The 17,269-nt window shown below is 35.5% G+C and overlaps 1 protein-coding gene across 1 annotated transcript in view; it reads left to right on the top strand.

Annotated features, from left to right (window-relative positions):
* Nucleotides 1–213: 213 nt before the first annotated feature.
* The window catches only part of ATP6AP1 (ATPase H+ transporting accessory protein 1), a 46,796-nt gene continuing 29,740 nt past the window's right edge, over nucleotides 214–17,269 (top strand). The window contains exons 1-5 of the mRNA XM_088521910.1: nucleotides 214–351; nucleotides 6,952–7,078; nucleotides 7,169–7,237; nucleotides 12,461–12,651; nucleotides 13,866–13,909. Of these exons, the coding sequence (XP_088378036.1) occupies nucleotides 239–351; nucleotides 6,952–7,078; nucleotides 7,169–7,237; nucleotides 12,461–12,651; nucleotides 13,866–13,909 (544 nt within the window). The 5' untranslated portion in view covers nucleotides 214–238. The remainder of the gene's footprint in view (nucleotides 352–6,951; nucleotides 7,079–7,168; nucleotides 7,238–12,460; nucleotides 12,652–13,865; nucleotides 13,910–17,269) is intronic.

The following is a 17,269-nucleotide window of genomic DNA, read 5'->3' on the forward strand; positions in this document are numbered from 1 at the left end:
ACAGCTTTATGGACCACTTAAACGATGAGGTGAAAAGTAGTAAAAATATTAAAGCTCTAATCCTTGAATTAAGGAATTCCATGTTTTGAAAAATCACACTGTTGCCATAGAGCGACCTCGCCCAGCAGCCTGGCTGGATCCAGATTGTGTCGGTTAAACTGGAAAACGCAGCTTGTTTCGATATATGCTCAGACTTTTCTTTGCAGGTAGCCAGCTATGCACTAACTTTACTGGAATCATGACACAGTTCTACTCTGCTGCGTTAGTCCAGCTGTTGTGCACTGTGACTGTGCTGTTCGAAGTGACTCTGTCAGTGGAGCATGCACCTATGCTGATTTGGTCGACCGGGAGGTAAGAAATCTCATAAGAGTATCTCTCCATGAAACTGCTTTATGTATGTGTGCCTGTGTGTGTATGTATATGTGTAAAATATAGTGCATATAATCAGCTGCAGTAAATAAAAAAATGCTAAGCTCAGCTCTCATCTCTGGGCAGCAATCTAACTGTTGAATTTGCCCATTTTTATTTATAATTTTGGTGTTCTAAGATGGGCAGTGAGAAGTACATTCATAGTCTTTAAATCTAAAGTAGATTGAACATCATTAGTGATGTCTTAAGTTAAATTCTGTAACATAAGGTGAAAAAAAATGGAGGTGACTAAAATCTCTATGGGTAGTATGGGCAGCTTTTTTTTCCCCCACTTTAATATTCTTTTCAAAGTAGGGAATTTTTAGTAGAATACATTAATTTGTGTATCGCATATGTTATTAGGAAGCACCAAGGGGTTGTAGAATTTTAAAGACACAAAGAGATATTCAAAAATCAGGGTTATTGAAGGAGAGTGTGCCTATGAAATAGGAATTTGAACCTGTCTTGAAAGAGCAAGGGCTGGTTTCAGGAAATGCAAAGTTTTTTTTTTTTTTCCCAGCTAGAAGTTTTATTCAGATAAAGTTTAAGGATTTTATATAATTATTTGGGATTTCCAGAAATGCAGTCGCTTGAGCAGAGCAGAATCTCCAGGTGGGATACTGGATGCATAAAAATATAGGTAGACTATGCAGTGCTTTCTCATAAAGCCCTTTCTGCAGATTTTGTGTAGCGAGATTTATCCAAGTTTTTACCATGGTAAACCTATGTCAGAGACTTTAACAAAAATGTTCCTGAAAGAGTTATAGGTTCCCAGAACTGATTGGAAGGGCTAAAGGCAAAATAAGGATTCCACTGTGGAGTAGAAGGTAACAGACCTGCTGTACCTTGGGCTTGGCATCTGCCCTTTGCCTCATGTAAATCACTCGAATCCCTCCCACTTATTTTTTCCTCCACATTTTCAACCTAGTTTATTTAAATTATAAAATGTCTAGTGGAGAGTTTTATCTCACACTCTAGGAAGTAATATATATATACTTAGTTTTAATTGGAATTAATATATACTTAGTTTATTTAGTAGCATTATACTTAGTTTAACAGGTTACCTGAGCTCTCCCGGATATTTGCTCATTTCTGTAGTATGAATAGTCTTTAACATCAACAGTATTTAGGACCTGCCATAATCCAGTCAGGTGGTTTCATAAGCATAAAATGCTTTCCCGTAACATGAATAATAGCCTTGCAGCTTACATCATCCCTCACTTTTGCCCTACAAATAAATAAAAGGGCCTGCAATGATGACGATTCCTGCAAGGTGCCCTTGTTCGCATGACTACTTGTGTGTCCTTGGATAGGTGGGGTAATTCTGCTTTCAAACTTCCCTGGTGATCATCATCTCGTGTCATCACCCCTTGTCTCTCTTCAGACTCCATTCTTTTGTACTTTTGTTGCTTCATTAATTTCTAGGATGTTATTTATGGTCTACTCTTCTGTAAAGTGAAAAAAAAGGATAAAACCAGTGGTTTCTTGGGAAATAACTGTCCTTTCAGGCAGTTGTACTGGATCCAGTATACCTTTCTTGAGACTTTTAATCCATTCTTCAGCACGTTCAAGACATTATGAATTATGTGCCTCCCATTAAGAAAAGAATTAGACTGAACTCTTTTATCCCTTTATAAATATTTTGTCATTAAGGAAGATTATTCAGATTGAAATTTGAGAACTAAATCTTGATGCTTTTTGATCTTTTGGGGATTTTGTTTGATACTTGCAGTTGCTTCTTAATGGAGTAATTTTAAGACAGGCATAGGAGGGTTCAGAAATGTTAGAAACATTAAGGGTTACCCTGAATAAACTCTTAAGTAAGTAAATCGTCTCCATGTAAAATGCTGTCTAGAGAAACATGGTACATTTATGGTCTTCAAGATGTCATGTCTTAATCTTGAGGGCAATGGCGAAGCTGAATTTGAAAACAAAGGTACTTGATGTTAAATATGTTTTTTTCAAGTATATTTTGGCAATTGTATTTCTTCCCTATCAGTAATACCACCTTTCACGTAAGTCTTCTCATCTGTTGTTAGGCAATTTTAAAAAAGGAACCTCTGGTCTATGGGAAGCCACAACATATGGGAACCAGCAAATGTTAATATTTTGACAAATTTTTATTAGCTTTTTTTCCTTCTGAAATAAACTAATATTTCAGCACCAAGGACTTTTTTCTACATTCAAAATGTGTAATATGTTCACCTTTAAGTAATATGGAAAACTGAAAGACTTCTAAACTTCTGTATTTAAAATTAAGTGAATGTTGGAGAGAGTTGTTTTTTAGAATAGAAGGGAATCTAAGAGTCAGGAAAAGATCATGTTTCCTGTGTCCTAGTCCCTAAGTTATATAAGTATTACACCTGTTGTTAATATAAGCAAAGTCTTATCAGTTAATCCAGGGAAGTCATAAACACTAACTTTCTGCCAGAGTTCAGTTTACAATTCGCTCTAGTGCAGATTGTTCAGGTTTCTACAAAAGTAGAGCAAGAAAATCAGGACAGTGGACTGATAAAACCAGTTTCATGTTTGCATAACTAGATTTTTTTTTTTCCCCAGAAGGGAGTGTTCCTCCTACCACGACCTTTGCATTTTTAAAAGCTATAGTTTTGTTAGGGATAAATTAGTTCTGGTGAAAGTCAGTGCAGTAATTGACAAGAATAATCAAGTTATTTAGTATATATATATACAAGTAACTTCTGTCTGCATAACCTTTTCATTCATGCTCTCCACTTTTTGCTTTGACAAAGGTTTTCAGTGTGTGATCTCAAAGTTTATAAAAACTAGAAATAATACTAATTTTAGAAAGAAGGGTGACTAATTCATTTTGTGTGAGTGTGTCTGCCAGGGTAAAATTTGGAATTCCTGGATTAAAAGAAATCAAAATTCATCAACCTAGTCTACTCCCTTATCCCGATTAATTACTAGGGGTATGGCATATGGAGAATGATGAGGTGGGAACAAGTCAGTAGGCCATCATGTCCCACTTCTCACAAAGGAACACTAGTATATGAGAACATTCTCCAAAATAACATTAGCCTGGAGAGTTAGCCTTAAATAAGCCTTAAACTAATATCCTTTGTTTTCAATATTGGAGAGAACCTCTTTTTCTTAACACAGACTAGAGAGGCCTCTGATTAAAATAAGCCTTTGTGCCCCCTCATGTGTCTGTTTCAGGAATACTTTTTGCTTACAGTCACTAAGAATGACTAAGAATATAACACTACCTTCATTTATTTTCTTCTTATATTGGGAGATCTTTTATGGAAAACCCAGATTATAAGTGTTTTGGGGTGCTAATACCAAATTGCACAGTTACAGTGTTTCCTAAAATCACTAGGAGGAAGTGGCATTTAGAAGTGATACAGCAAAAGCAAAGAGTTTTTTTGGCTATAACTTCTATGGATATATATAGCGCTGTAGTGCTTGAGTAGCTCTTTTTTTTTTTGGTCATATAATCACCAGTTTTGTTTCTACTACTGCTACTAGTAACGGAGACATGTAAACTTAGTGTATAAGAGTGGTATTTAAAGGTCTCTGTTTACTTCTTCTGTGCAGGAGAAAATACTGTATTCATGTGGTGACTGAAAGAAACAACTGAAAAAAATTGTAGGAGAGATTCCAAAAGAAATCTACAAAACAAGGATGTAAGATTATAAAATGAAAGATGCGGAAGTCTTTAACTAATAAGCTATTCTTCCCATACATCCACATACAAAAAATCTTGAAAAGTTCCATCAAAAATAACTGTCCAAATCCTAAATAGCCAGAACTGCCCAAATATCTACATATTAAAAAAAAGAAGAAGTAAAAAAACATACAAACAGTTTAGAGAAGGTATTTTATTATCCAAATTTTGCAATAATCTGTATGCTTAGATTTGTTATAAAGCCATAGCAGTTAGGGGAGAAAGAATCAGGAAAAAATTTAGCTGTCCTTCCTCTCTTCTTCTCTACATCATCTGGCTCCTGCAGGGAAAATAGAGCAGTTGAGCTTTAAGTTCCTTCTCCTTCAGCCATAAGGAAAGCCATTAGCAGAGATCCTCACCCATATGAGCTGAGGATGATGGCTCTATAGTGGAGAGGTTAAGTCTAATGTGATTGGCATACTGATGACTGCCCAGGAGGCTGTGCGTCTTTGGTCATAAAATTTGTAGTAGCAATCAATACATATGTTGGCCTGCTGGGCGTTTCTTACTATGCCTGACACACTTTCCCTGGCCAAGGGCTCACACTTGCTGTTTTGAAAGACCTCCACCATCCCTATCTGATCCTTTGCTCCCTGCTCGAGGTGAAGGCTGAGCTCCCTGCTCAGCGTTAAGAAAAACAAAACAAATGTATCCCTAATATGGTGTGTGTGGATATTGGGCAAACACTGTTAGAAAGCCAGCAAAAACTGCTTCAAGGAATAGGCAATAACTTGAAAGCAATTATGCTTTCAAATGGGATTGCTGTATTTCTAAAATCTGTGTGTGTGACGTTTCTGAGTTCAAGGCAAAAACCTTCACCATTGTGCTGCTCTATGTAACTTCTGTTTCATGTGGTTTTTTATTTTCAGCTATAGAAAAGAGCTCTCAGAATTTGCAGTCTTTCTAATATTTGGCATGAAATAGATTTTATCAATCAGCTGATTCACTGATAAACATAGCAAATTGTTCACTGTCATTTCTCATCATTATCTCATCTTATATCTATCACCGTAAATCTATCATCTTCTTTGCCTTTAATATAATTGACATTTTGATGTGGCTATGCAAATATAGCAAATAGTCATAGGGTCAGTGTGAAAGCTGGCTCCTGAATAGTCATTTTGAATCAGTGGGAGATTTTTTTTTTAATATCTTATTTTTAAAGATGATACTTAAATCTGTGAAATCATGGGGTGTGCCTTTCCTCAAAAGTTGAGGAATGTCTGTAGGAATTTCTAGGTCATTTGGCTTCATAATGTTGATTTCCAAGAACAAATGAAGAAGGAAGTGGAGATGCTGAGTGCAAATAAGAAAATGTCAAACGCTAACTTGTGTCAAAGAGGAGAAATAACTGCTTTCCAAAACAAACAACAAAAAAGCTTACTTTTAAAGCTATTGAAAGGTGACAAGCTGAAGGTTTACCAGAAGTTAATTTTAACATTTTTGGCACCCTTTCCTGGAAGAATCTCCCAGATGTACTATTTGCTCTAACTCAAAATCTACAGTGAACTAGGTATCTATTATCGCATGATTGTACTTTTATCTCTGCTCTTTGGAAACTTCAGGTTTACTCATTGCAGTCTTTATTGGAATTATGGGAAGTCTCAAAGTGAAATACAGGTTTTGTTTGTCTGAGAAACATCACTGAATCTTCCTACCTGTTCATTGCCACTGCTCTACCTCCATCTTAGGAGACTGCAAAGACCATTTTTATTCACAGAAGCTCTATTTGATGAGGACATTCTTGCAATTTGTTTTAGAAAATCTAAAGGGCATCTCGACTTCACCTCTTCTCAGCCATGTAGTAGTTGGTGCTATTTTTTATGTTCTGTTCTTTGTAAATTTTTATGTTCTGTTGTTTGCAATTGCAACCATTTAAGTAGATTAAAATAACCTGATTTCTCAGGCCTTAGCAGCCAATGGTTGCTTGTGGAAAATGGGTGATTAAGCTTCAAGGTCTAGGTTTTCTATAGAGTGACAATATTATCGTAAGCATGTCACTGAGGACCAAAATTTTCATAGTAAATTTCATCCAAATGGATCCACGCAATGTGTTATTAAAGCTGCATGATAAGTTACTTTTGCTTTTACAAAAATCCAGTAAAGTTTTAGAAGAATAATGCCACATCTAGTTTTGTCCATGACTGTTCTTTCTTGTAATAAACTTGCCATTTTCAAGTTTAAAAGTCTTGTAAAAACTAAATAAATGGTCTACTTCTCTATCAACAACTCACAGTGACAAGTTGGCAAAAGAACTGTACACTTTTCTTGGAGTCTTTTGCTATTGTGTTCAGAAGAGTTCATGCCCCTAAAAAGGTTGTTTTTCTTTGCTGCTTCTGCAGAAAGGTCGATTCAACACTAAAAACCTTAGGAGAGAACATGTTTTTTATAAAATGAAGCCGCTTCAACTTAAGAAAAGGTTTATGAAAAAATGTTTATCATGCCAGCTTGTGGCCTGGCTCAACTTCTATTGCTCTCTGGCCACCAAGATCTCTGACAACACTAGGAATTTTTTCAGGTGTTGGGATCCCCTTTGGGAATATTCTCTGAAGGTTTTCAACATATTCTTACTCATTCCATTTAGTAGTTAATTTCTGAAAAAAAATGGAGCTATGCTATTGTATGAAAGCAAGAAAAGCTAATAATAGATAAACATGGAGTTCCTGCTGTAACTCAGTTAGTTTATTATGAACATAAATGGACAAATCCTTTCCCCTCTGGAATGAAAATAAAGTGAACTGTAAACCTGATTTTAATCTAGAGATGATAGCACTGCTTTCTTCTTTAGAGCTGATTGAAAGAAGAGGTTTCATCATTGGCAACAAGTTTTACAGGAAAAATAATTTTCTTTGTAGGCCACAGTGGGATCCAAACACTACTTTGCATGAGGGGCACATTATCTCAGCACAGGAGCTGGCTGTCCTCTTGCAACCTGTTATCACTCAGAGTTCTGAAAACCTCATCTTGATTGTTCAAGATAAGGTAGGTAATGTTCCTCTAGCTTACTCATGTTGAGGGTAAATCTGTATGACATGGTTCTTTCTCACCAATCTGCTCTCTCTGTTTTTTCAGCTAAGCATAGAGGATTTCACATATTACAGCGATACCTATGGCAACAAGAAACCATTTGAAAATGTTCAGGCAAGCATTTTTCTCTTTTATTTCCTTACATGGAATATATGAAATAAAAAATGATGTAAGATGCAAAGAGACAGTAATTAGCAGAATAAAACTGAATTGCAACAGTTTTCCCTTTTATTTATTGACATTATTTGTGTTAAGCAGATGGATTAAAGTAAATCAACTGAATTCACAGAAATCTCTTTTGTAGCTGTTTTATTTCTGAAAATCAAGCTGTCAGAATTCATCTTAACTGAGAAACTTTTTATAAACTGTAATTTTATTTTGTAAAAAACAACCCCAAATACTATTTTGAAGCCTCAGTAAGAAAAGTAGTTACAGGAGTCAATTGTTTATTCTGGATTTTCAAAATTGAAAACCCATTTTATTTTTATGCAAAATGTAGCTGTCTTCCCTCATGCAGACCGCTAACAGTTGAATATAGTTAACATTCTTACATAATAGATTGCTTTAATCTATATGAAAAAAAAATTCTACTACTTCAGTAATTTGAAATAAACTGCAGACACAGAAATTAAGACCAAGTTCTCCTGAGCCACCAAGCCACCCGTTTGTTCTTGTCTTTTTCATTGAGGAGGTTTACAGATTTTGTGCATAAGATCTTTGCTTACACTGATGTGACAATTTTCTGAACTGTTGAAAAAAAGAAGTGTTCACACAAGAAAGTCATAAAAGCAGTCCTGTGGACATTGCTGGGTGACCAGAGCTATTTAAACATAGCTAACAGCAGATCATGAGAGGAATTTTAATTTTTAAGCACCACACAAGAAGTTGTATGTGTAGTTAAACACATAAATATCCACATATTGCATCTGTCTTTGCATCTATCTTTAAATCTATCCTCTAAGAACCTCACAATCTTGTATCACTTACTGGAAAACTCTCCATCTTGTTGCCATCTGAAAGTTTAAATAATGATGCTGAAACAAAAGTACCAATTTGGAGTGTGTAAAAAGCTTGCTTTGAGGAAAAATGGGTGTAATATTCATATATACTGTAAGGATAAGCATCCATCAACAGATATATTAATACATCTCTGGTGTGACCTTTCTCCTTTAGATTTAAAATATATTCAAGGTTGTGTCCAGGGCAAATTTTCTTCCTGCTTCTATGACTGCAAAGCTGGTTTGATTTCATAATTCAGAGCTACGTGAAATATATACATGACTGCTGCAAGCTTCTGATGATATAGTGGTCTTATTTAAGTAGGCCCCTATAAGCTTAAGAGAAAAGAAATGGAAGTACTTCAAACTTTGCATCTTTTGCCCTGTATCTGGGGTTCCCTCAGTGCTCTAGAGCTTTTAGCCAAAGACTAGAACTGATGGATCTAAAAATTTGGAGTGGTATACTGAATGGATTGGATTAATTTAGTTGAATGGATTAACTAAATCTGTGGATTAACTAAGCGTGGTTACAGACACTAACTGTGTCTGGCAGAACAAAGATTTGAACCCAGGTTTTGAATAAAATGTATAAATATCAGCAAAAGGAAGTTCATTTGCTTTCTGGTCTTGCTTCTGCTTCCGCTCTGTCGTGAAGCTGAAAAAGTTTTTCTGGTTACAGTTTCTTCAAAACTGAAAAGTTTCTTTTGAGAACTGGTAAGCTTAACTCCAGCACTTACTAGTTTTGATGTATTGACTTGGCAATCTTCATAGTTTTCTAGCATAGTTTTGTGGGGGTGAGGTGCTGTGGCATAGATGAAGAGGAATGGGATGTATAAACTAAATACTTCTTTTTCATTTAGGTGCACATAAGGACAATTTTGACAATATATGTATGCATAGACTCATAACTTTTAGTGCCAGAAAGGCTCTTTAGTCTAGTCACCGGTTTCATCTTCAATGTAACAGAGGCCACATAAATTTGCTCAGTTGCTTTCACATTAATTCCATTCCACTTCAGTCACTTTGTGAAAGAAATCCCTTCCTAATCATGGTATGAAAGACTCTATAGTAATATTCACAGAATACAGGACGGAGTGAAGGTCAAGTCTGTGTTTTCTCACTGGGGAAATTAAAATCTTTGATGTTGCATAATCTCAAATTTTTATACCTTCATATTCTTTATTATACAACTGATTCATTAGCTGTAATAGATATTCTATGTCACTCATCCTCCTTTTGAACTTCAGCAATGCAAATTTATTCACAGACTTAAACTGAAGTTCTCATTTACTATGTATATGTGCATGTAGCAGCACGTGTACTACAGGAAGAAAGTGTTATGTGCTAAAGACTTATAGGCTTTTAAACCACAGAGACATTTGCAGATATTAGATTTGTTCAGCCACATTAGCAGCTGTTTTGAGCTTTTGGGATCAATGGTTGTGTTTATAATAAAAGAATTCCATTTCCAGTTATTACAAACAGAGATCTTATAGGTAGATCATTAGCCTTAAACATTCAAAGAACTTTTTAATTAAATAATAAAACACAAAGATTAGCATTTGGGGATTTTTTTCTGTCCAGCAGTCACCTATTCTAGAAACTACTGTTCTTTAATATTAGCTTTCACTTTCCCCAGTTAAGACTCATTTCCTTAAAACTGCATTGTATGGTAATGCACTCCAATTAGTTGGTAACTGCAGTTACATAATTATTACTGTAGTCAGAACTTTTTGCTAGTCCAATGTGGTACAGTCCTGCCCATCTGCCATTCTAGACAGTAGAGATGCATAGATATTGTACAATAAGCTGCATAATTTAGTTTGCCATATGAGATCCCAAGATGATGTGAAAAATCATCAATCATATAATCATAGTAATAGTAAATCATGTCCATTTCTTAATCAGCTGGCTAAACAGCATTTTATAATCTGATTTTGATAAGAAGCTGCTTAATAGGAATATGTTCTACTGATAAATGCGTGGTGATATTGCTGTTTCCACATAAGAACTGTAGATTGTTTAGGTTATTCATTTTGTCTGTCCATAGAAGACTACATATTTTGATAACTTAGTTAATTTCCTGTATCTGTACATAAAATTATGATTTTTTTCCCCCAATGCTCTGCTTAAGTCAGTTTTACATTAAATGCCATCTGTTGCTTCATCTCCCAAGAGGCTGGAGCAAAAGGTGTTACCGCAATTCTTCCGTCAGCCTTTGTTTTTACTATCTCAAAAAATCCAGTGAAATCACCAGACTTCATCAGTTCATCAGTATTTATGTCCTTTTACCAGGTTATTTATGAACAGAACAGAGCCTGGTACACATCTCTGTGAGGTTTCACTGATGACCTTTTTTCTGCTTTGATAACTGATACTTATTTCTGCCCATTCTTTTACCTATTTTTATCTTTGTGAAGATCTCTCTCATGCTAAAGCAAGCTTTCCTTTTCCCATATACTGTGTGGTTTTATTTCTTTATCTTTAGACCTGCAATAGAATGCAAAATCAGGTGTTTCTCAGCAGTTCTGTGCATTCTTCATCCTCTTTTCAAGATTCTAGAACTTTGAACATGGAGTTGAATTGAAATGCTAAAATATTTAAAGCATCATATAGGCATTTTAAATACAAATGTGCACTCACCGAATGTCAAAAGGCACAAACAAGAGCCCAGAGATCAAAACAGCTATCCAGTGCACTGAGTAGATTTCCAGCTGTGCCTGCCCTTCAAATGGAAAACAGTCGAATACCAGTGGTTGAGACAGATGGCAGTGCAGCATTGGTTAGGAGTAGAGATTCAAATTTGAATATTAGTCAGTAATTATGCATTTTATCTCTTATGTTACAATAAATGAGTAATCTGCCTAATATATATTTTTTGAAGAACTGGCTACTACCATTTTGGCTGCTGCTAGGGAGGGAGGGATTAAAACGTCTAAAACAAAATAAAATAATTGACTATTGTTCAGGATTTTAGCTTGAAATTCATTTATGCAAAACCAGAATGGAATGTATCATCCTTTCCTCCCAGAAGGTGTTCAAAACACTACTCAGTGGCTTGTGAACTAGATCGGTGCTTTCTGCTCTAACTTCTGCAGTTGTGTTTTCTATTAGCCTGGCAAACCAGACATTACTACATAATCCTCCCTTACGGGCATCTATAGAAATGTGAAAATAAGTACCCTTTGCCTCTGTTCCCTCTGCTTGAAATCAATGCTGAGAGAAAATATAAACCACAGGGAAGCATGTGAGCAATTAGAAAGAACCAGAAAAGGTCAGAAAGTGGTAGGCAGTCACAGAACATACAAAAAGGAAAAAGAGTAGGAGGAAAAGCGTGTTAGCAATACCACAACACTTGCACCAGTTGGAGGCAGAATCTATAACACGTTGGGTATCTGGATGTTAGATCAAGTGACAATTTGACTGAAATGTAGAAATGCAAAAGAGAAGTTAGTTAAGAGATTGTAAACTCATATATCTGCAAAAGTTCACATTAAATTTTGAGCTAATTAATCTTGATCATTCTCAAGTCTTCATCTTGCATTTTCCTGTGTTCCAAGTGAATTTTATCATCAAGAAAAAGCTTTGGAAAGATGTTTTTAATTTTTCAGGCTTCAATTTTTACAGAATGAGAATATTTTAAAATCATTTCACTCATGTATTTTTATCAGAAACATCAGATATGAGAATTAAAAACAAAGTAATAGGTACTCTGATAATTGATTGTACGAACCAGGTCAGCCTGCATTTTACAATTTTGTATTTTGAGTGGAAAGACAGTACATAAAATAGATAAAATTTGTGTCTGGATAGATAAAATAGGTAGCATTCTTTAGTTAGTAGTCACAAATTAGATGCTTATCTATATTGCAAGCTCCACCACTAGGGTATATGCAGAGGTAGGGCATTTATTACACTCTGCACTGCTGGTGGAAACTGTGCAAAAATATTGATTATGATGAGGATCTTTGCTTCTGGAAGCTATTCATAACCTGTTTTTCCTTTCTCTCCATCATCTCTAACGCCTTCTCCATATCCTTCTTTCTCAGGCTGAAAACATCATCTGCCTCTCCTCTTCTATCACACATGTTGAAACGGCTGTAAGAATTTGATGACACTTAGTGCCTTCAGCTTGCCCCAAAGAATGCATGAATAAGATCTATAACAGGTGCCACTTCACTGCCCCTTCTCAGGAGCAGTGTGTGCTCAGCATTATGCTGGCATAAACTCAATGTTTATTATCATGGCTCCTCAAATATTAAATTAGCTTTATAGGAAAAAAAAAAGTTTGTGTTTAATTATTAATCAAGTAAATAAGCTGTCCATAAATTTATTACAGGAAATTCTTCGATCTTCTTCATCCTTAGTTTTGCCTGCTGTTGACTGCAAGGCTACCCGTTATCTTTTGGGCTTTCTCCAGGAGTCCGTGAATTGGAAGTTAACAAACATAACTAATCTAGATGTCTCTCAGCTAGAAGTGAATACATCTGAACAAAATTTATTTGTGGTACAACTGCAACCATTTATCAGGTAGGAATTTGTCATAATTAAAACTGACCCAAATATATGCAAGATATTTAAAGATATTCAGGAAATTTAAATATCAAAATGGAAGTGAGATCAGTAAGTTATTCTTTTGTATGTGTGCATTCAGCGTTGGGTTTTTTGGTTTTGTTTTGTTTTTGTGTGTTCTCTGATGAGCTTACCAGGTATAATGGCCGAATTGTGTTGAGAAAGTCGATCAAACATTTCTCTTTTCCCTACCTCGTTATATGAGAACAAAGGGACAACTAATAAAATTAAATGGCAAACACTTACAGCAGAAAAGCTGAATTACTTTATGCAACACATGAGTAGCCTGCAGAATTAATTGCCAAAAGGCATTCCAGGAGTCAAAAAACTGTCAGGGTAAATAAGCAAACAAACAAATACGCAAACAAACTACAAGCTGATCTCAATAATGAGCACACTAGAATGAATAGGAAGGATGTGATTCTTCATGTGTCCAAATCTATGACAACCATTATCTAATGGAAATAGGGTGAGGCTCTTCCTTCAGGTGTTCCATTGTTACTTCCAGGGCCTTCTCAGCTCTGTGAATTGTCAGGTGCAGAATACTCTTGGACATTGAATATGGATCACTGACCTGATCTGGAATGGCAGCTATTTCAGCAGAAAGCTGGGCATTTCCTATGCATTCATACTGACTGTAAAGGATGGCAATCATACATTTAGGAAATACTAGATGTGACTGGATTGAGTTCCTCTGCTTATCTCATGCTGCTCTTCTAAAATGTTATGCGAACATCATAGCATATGGTCCATGTATAAATGGACTCTAAGAAAATGCTGTTGTACCTGTCATGTCCCTACACAGTGATACCCATATTTGATACCCATTCGAAGAAGCTCACATACAAACGTTAGATCAGGGAAGAGAGAAACATCAAATTCCAAGAAGAATGGGAAAAGGATGGCCAAAGTAATATCGGTGTTCTGACTTCTCTGCAGCTAAGAAAGCTGGATGTACTGGAGGAATCAGCTGAAGATGCAGTCTTTGTTCCTAATTTCTAATTGAATCTGCCTAAGAAAAGGCTTATGAACAGAATAGAGAATGGTGAGGAACTATGTAATCTGGCACTAAAAGTGGCACCTTTATTAGTCCATATCTATATGCAGTTCTGGGTAACATTGTTCTTCTCTGTAAAAGATTTTTAATTATCTTTCTCCTACTTTCATTGTAGTAACTTCAATGATATTTCTACCCTGGAAGCAGTTGCTGAAAATGGTAAGGACTGTGACCAATATATTACTAACATTCCATCAATTAAGTCTGTGTTTTTGCTTGAACAGATTGTATTCTGTGGAGTTTCCCAGGTTTTACTTTAAGACTGGCGCTACTATTTAAAGGTTTTTTTTTTTTTCCCATCTATAGCACTTATAAATAGTCAATTAGCATAATGTTTAACTGAATGACTGATTCAAAATCCACTGAAAGGGATACAGTTCTGTATCATCAGATTTTTAATTATAATCCATCCCTGCTTCAACGATGGATCTTAATGTAGACCTTGAAATCCTCCCAGTTGAGACCGAACCCTGCATCTGACAGCAGCTTGGGTCTTGCCTTTGCTCATCAGGCTTATCTGGTAGTTCTGAGGACTTACAACAGAGACCAGGTGATTGAATGACTACAAAATGGTTTTCTAATCTTTGTAAAGTAGTGCCAATGACTTTCATAGCTTTTAATTTTAGAATGGTTTGTTGTTTCTGCAGATATTATTCTGCAGGCTCATTAAGGATGAGTCTCTCCGAACAATCCTAAAATAAACCTTGTCTTATTTGGATGAAAAAACGTTATCATACACTGAGAGACATCAGATATTTTTTTTCAGGGCTTTTGCTTACTACTCTAAATTAGAGACAATGTCTGCAAATATGCAAATTGCAAACAAGTCTGCAAAAGATTGTACAGGTAGTTTCAGTGATACGCATTGTGCAGTAGATAAGGCAGATAGACAATTAAGCCATTTTCCCTTCCTGTTCCCAGGAACTAGTAGATACAAAACAGCCTTGATGGTTCTAAATATGAACTTCTTTTTTTAATGGGCATTTTTGTATTTGTCATAAGCTGTGCAAACTGAAGCCTAAGTTAACAAGGGATCTGTGGGATGATGGAATAACAGGCTATCCCAGCTTTCTAGTTAGTGTGAACTAGATGTTATCAGGAAAGATAAGCGTGGATCTGGAGAGACATGACAATTTGTATGGCTAAGTGCAAAATTTTGACTTAGTGTGCTGAGTCTCAGCTGTGCTCTAGCAAAGCAGAAAAGTGGGCGAAATCCCCACCTTCTGCTACTTTTGCCAAAGCTGCCACTGAATACATTGCTGAATAAATCCTGGGAATATAATCAGCAGGAAGTTTGAATTCAAATGAAAGTTACGAGCCCCTGTTCCTCAAAATTATCATGAAGCTTGTGGAACAGAATGCCAGAAGAATCATACCAAATGTAATATACAGTATACAAATAGAAGATCCCAAATACAGCTTTCAAAACATATATTCTGACCTTTAACATGTTTATGTTCTGTTAGCAGCATTACCGTAGTCATTCGTCACATATTGGTATTGGGACACCCTTTGAGGTCATTAGCATTTGTTATGGAGTGATCCAATCTGGATAAGCAACAAAAATATATCACTGGTAACATGACAAGTGAATTTTTAGGCCATAAATATTGCTTTTATTCTTTTTTATTTTACAGTATCTGCAGTAAAACCACAGAAAAAGACTGCAGACCTGTATGAGGTTTTCTGGCAGCTCATAAAGCATTTTATGATTGCCACTGCAAATTCTTTCCTTTTCACTGTAGAGAGTTTAAAATCTGTTATAATAAAATGTTGGAGAAATCTCTCCTGCTGTTTTACTCCCTGCAGACAGCAAACTATAATACAAAAAAAAAAAAAAAAAACAGTCCAGTTTCTGCCCCAAGGAAAAGTGCTGGTCTGGATCACCTAGAAGCTGAAGTAGGACAGGTTTTCTAAGCACCTTTTTAAAAGGTGACACTCTATGAAATCAGTATTGGACTTCAGAATACAAACCTGCTCAAGATTTAAGGGATTCAGGCTTATTTCCAGGAGAAGGTCTGCATTCTGTCTTGTTGATTTTGAATTCAGTATATCTCAAAATTCAGTGGCAAACCTGCCTATCTCTCCATTTGCATAACATGAAACTCTTCAGTTGCTTCTTCATATATTTCTCTCTTCCCTCTGAATACCAATCTAGTCAACCACATTTCTTTTTCCTGCCCCATATTCTTTCCCTTCTCATCTTCTCTTCCCTTTTTTCTTTTTCTCTTGTTCATAGTTTATGCTTTTCTCTTCCTCCTCTGAGAACTTCTTAGTTTCTTACTTCTACCCCTTCTGTCCATGTATAAAACCACACAAAAAAAATTATGATAGATTAGAAATTAGTAATCCACAATTCCCTGAAGGGTATATTTTTCTCCAGCAAGTGAGAAAGGTTTAATCATTCTACAAGGACACAGAAGCAATTATGCTAACTAGATGAGGTCATTCTAGACAAACTTTGCATTCATAGATCTACATAGCATTTCCTAGATTCATTGTATCTAAAGGAACGCCTGCATTGAGATCGCTCTAAAGTTGCTTTAATGTCAAAAATACCATCTGGAGATGCCTCTTTTTCTGTACAGAGTCTGAGATAACTAAGTTCTCATGTAGGCATGCCATTTGGGTGCTTTTAGGATAGGCCGGGAAAATCTATTTGCTCTTTGCCTTGAAAAACTTGCAAATATTTCATAAGCAATGTGAACTACATGGCTTAGAGGAGTTTGGATCACAGGTAAATGAAGATTGTATCAACTCAATGGTCATAAATATTGCTTGCAGAAACTTCTCTGAATAAATGCATTTCCTCTAGAATGTTCTGAAACACGGGGTTATACATTTTACTGGTAACTATAGTTACACATAGCTCATTATTGAAATTAAATGAAAATAAAGTGTGATTTCAGAATACATTCAGTTGTTTCAATGAAAGGAAAAACAAGCAAAACCTATGCATTAACCCATGTAGTATTATTCCTTCTACAAATTTTAAATGATGCTTCTGATTTACTTAAAAATAAATTGCTCTCTGTGCATATGGAATAGAAAATTTACATTATTTAATTCCTTAGACACTTTCTCCAAAAATAATTACACTATCAATGTATAAACAATTGCTTTCTCAGCAAACTTCTGTTTCTCATAGCAGACACTTTTGGTAATAACTTTTTAAAAGTGAACTTCATCTATCTGTGATTCTTGACAAAAATGTGGAAATCAGTTGGTAAAAAAAAAAAAAAACTTGCAATTTCACAAAAGTTAAGCTTTTTTTTTTTCTTACTCAAGAGACAGTAATTACTATAATAGGTTAAAAAGGGCAATGAAATAAAATCTGCTACTAAAACAAGAAAATGAAATATAATGGTAAAGTATACCCTTGAAATCTGAACAGCCTGTTTGTATGGGTTATGAAATATCCATTCATTAGAATGTTTTGTGAATGAGAAGTGAAGAGACACTGTTACAGTAAATGTTAGTCTACTGGCTTATGTCAGTGACAACACTAATAATCATTCT

This window comes from Tinamus guttatus, unplaced genomic scaffold (genome assembly GCF_059628265.1).
Source record: "Tinamus guttatus ecotype Peru unplaced genomic scaffold, ASM5962826v1 Tinamus_guttatus_pri_ptg000138l, whole genome shotgun sequence".
Taxonomy (NCBI): domain Eukaryota; kingdom Metazoa; phylum Chordata; class Aves; order Tinamiformes; family Tinamidae; genus Tinamus; species Tinamus guttatus.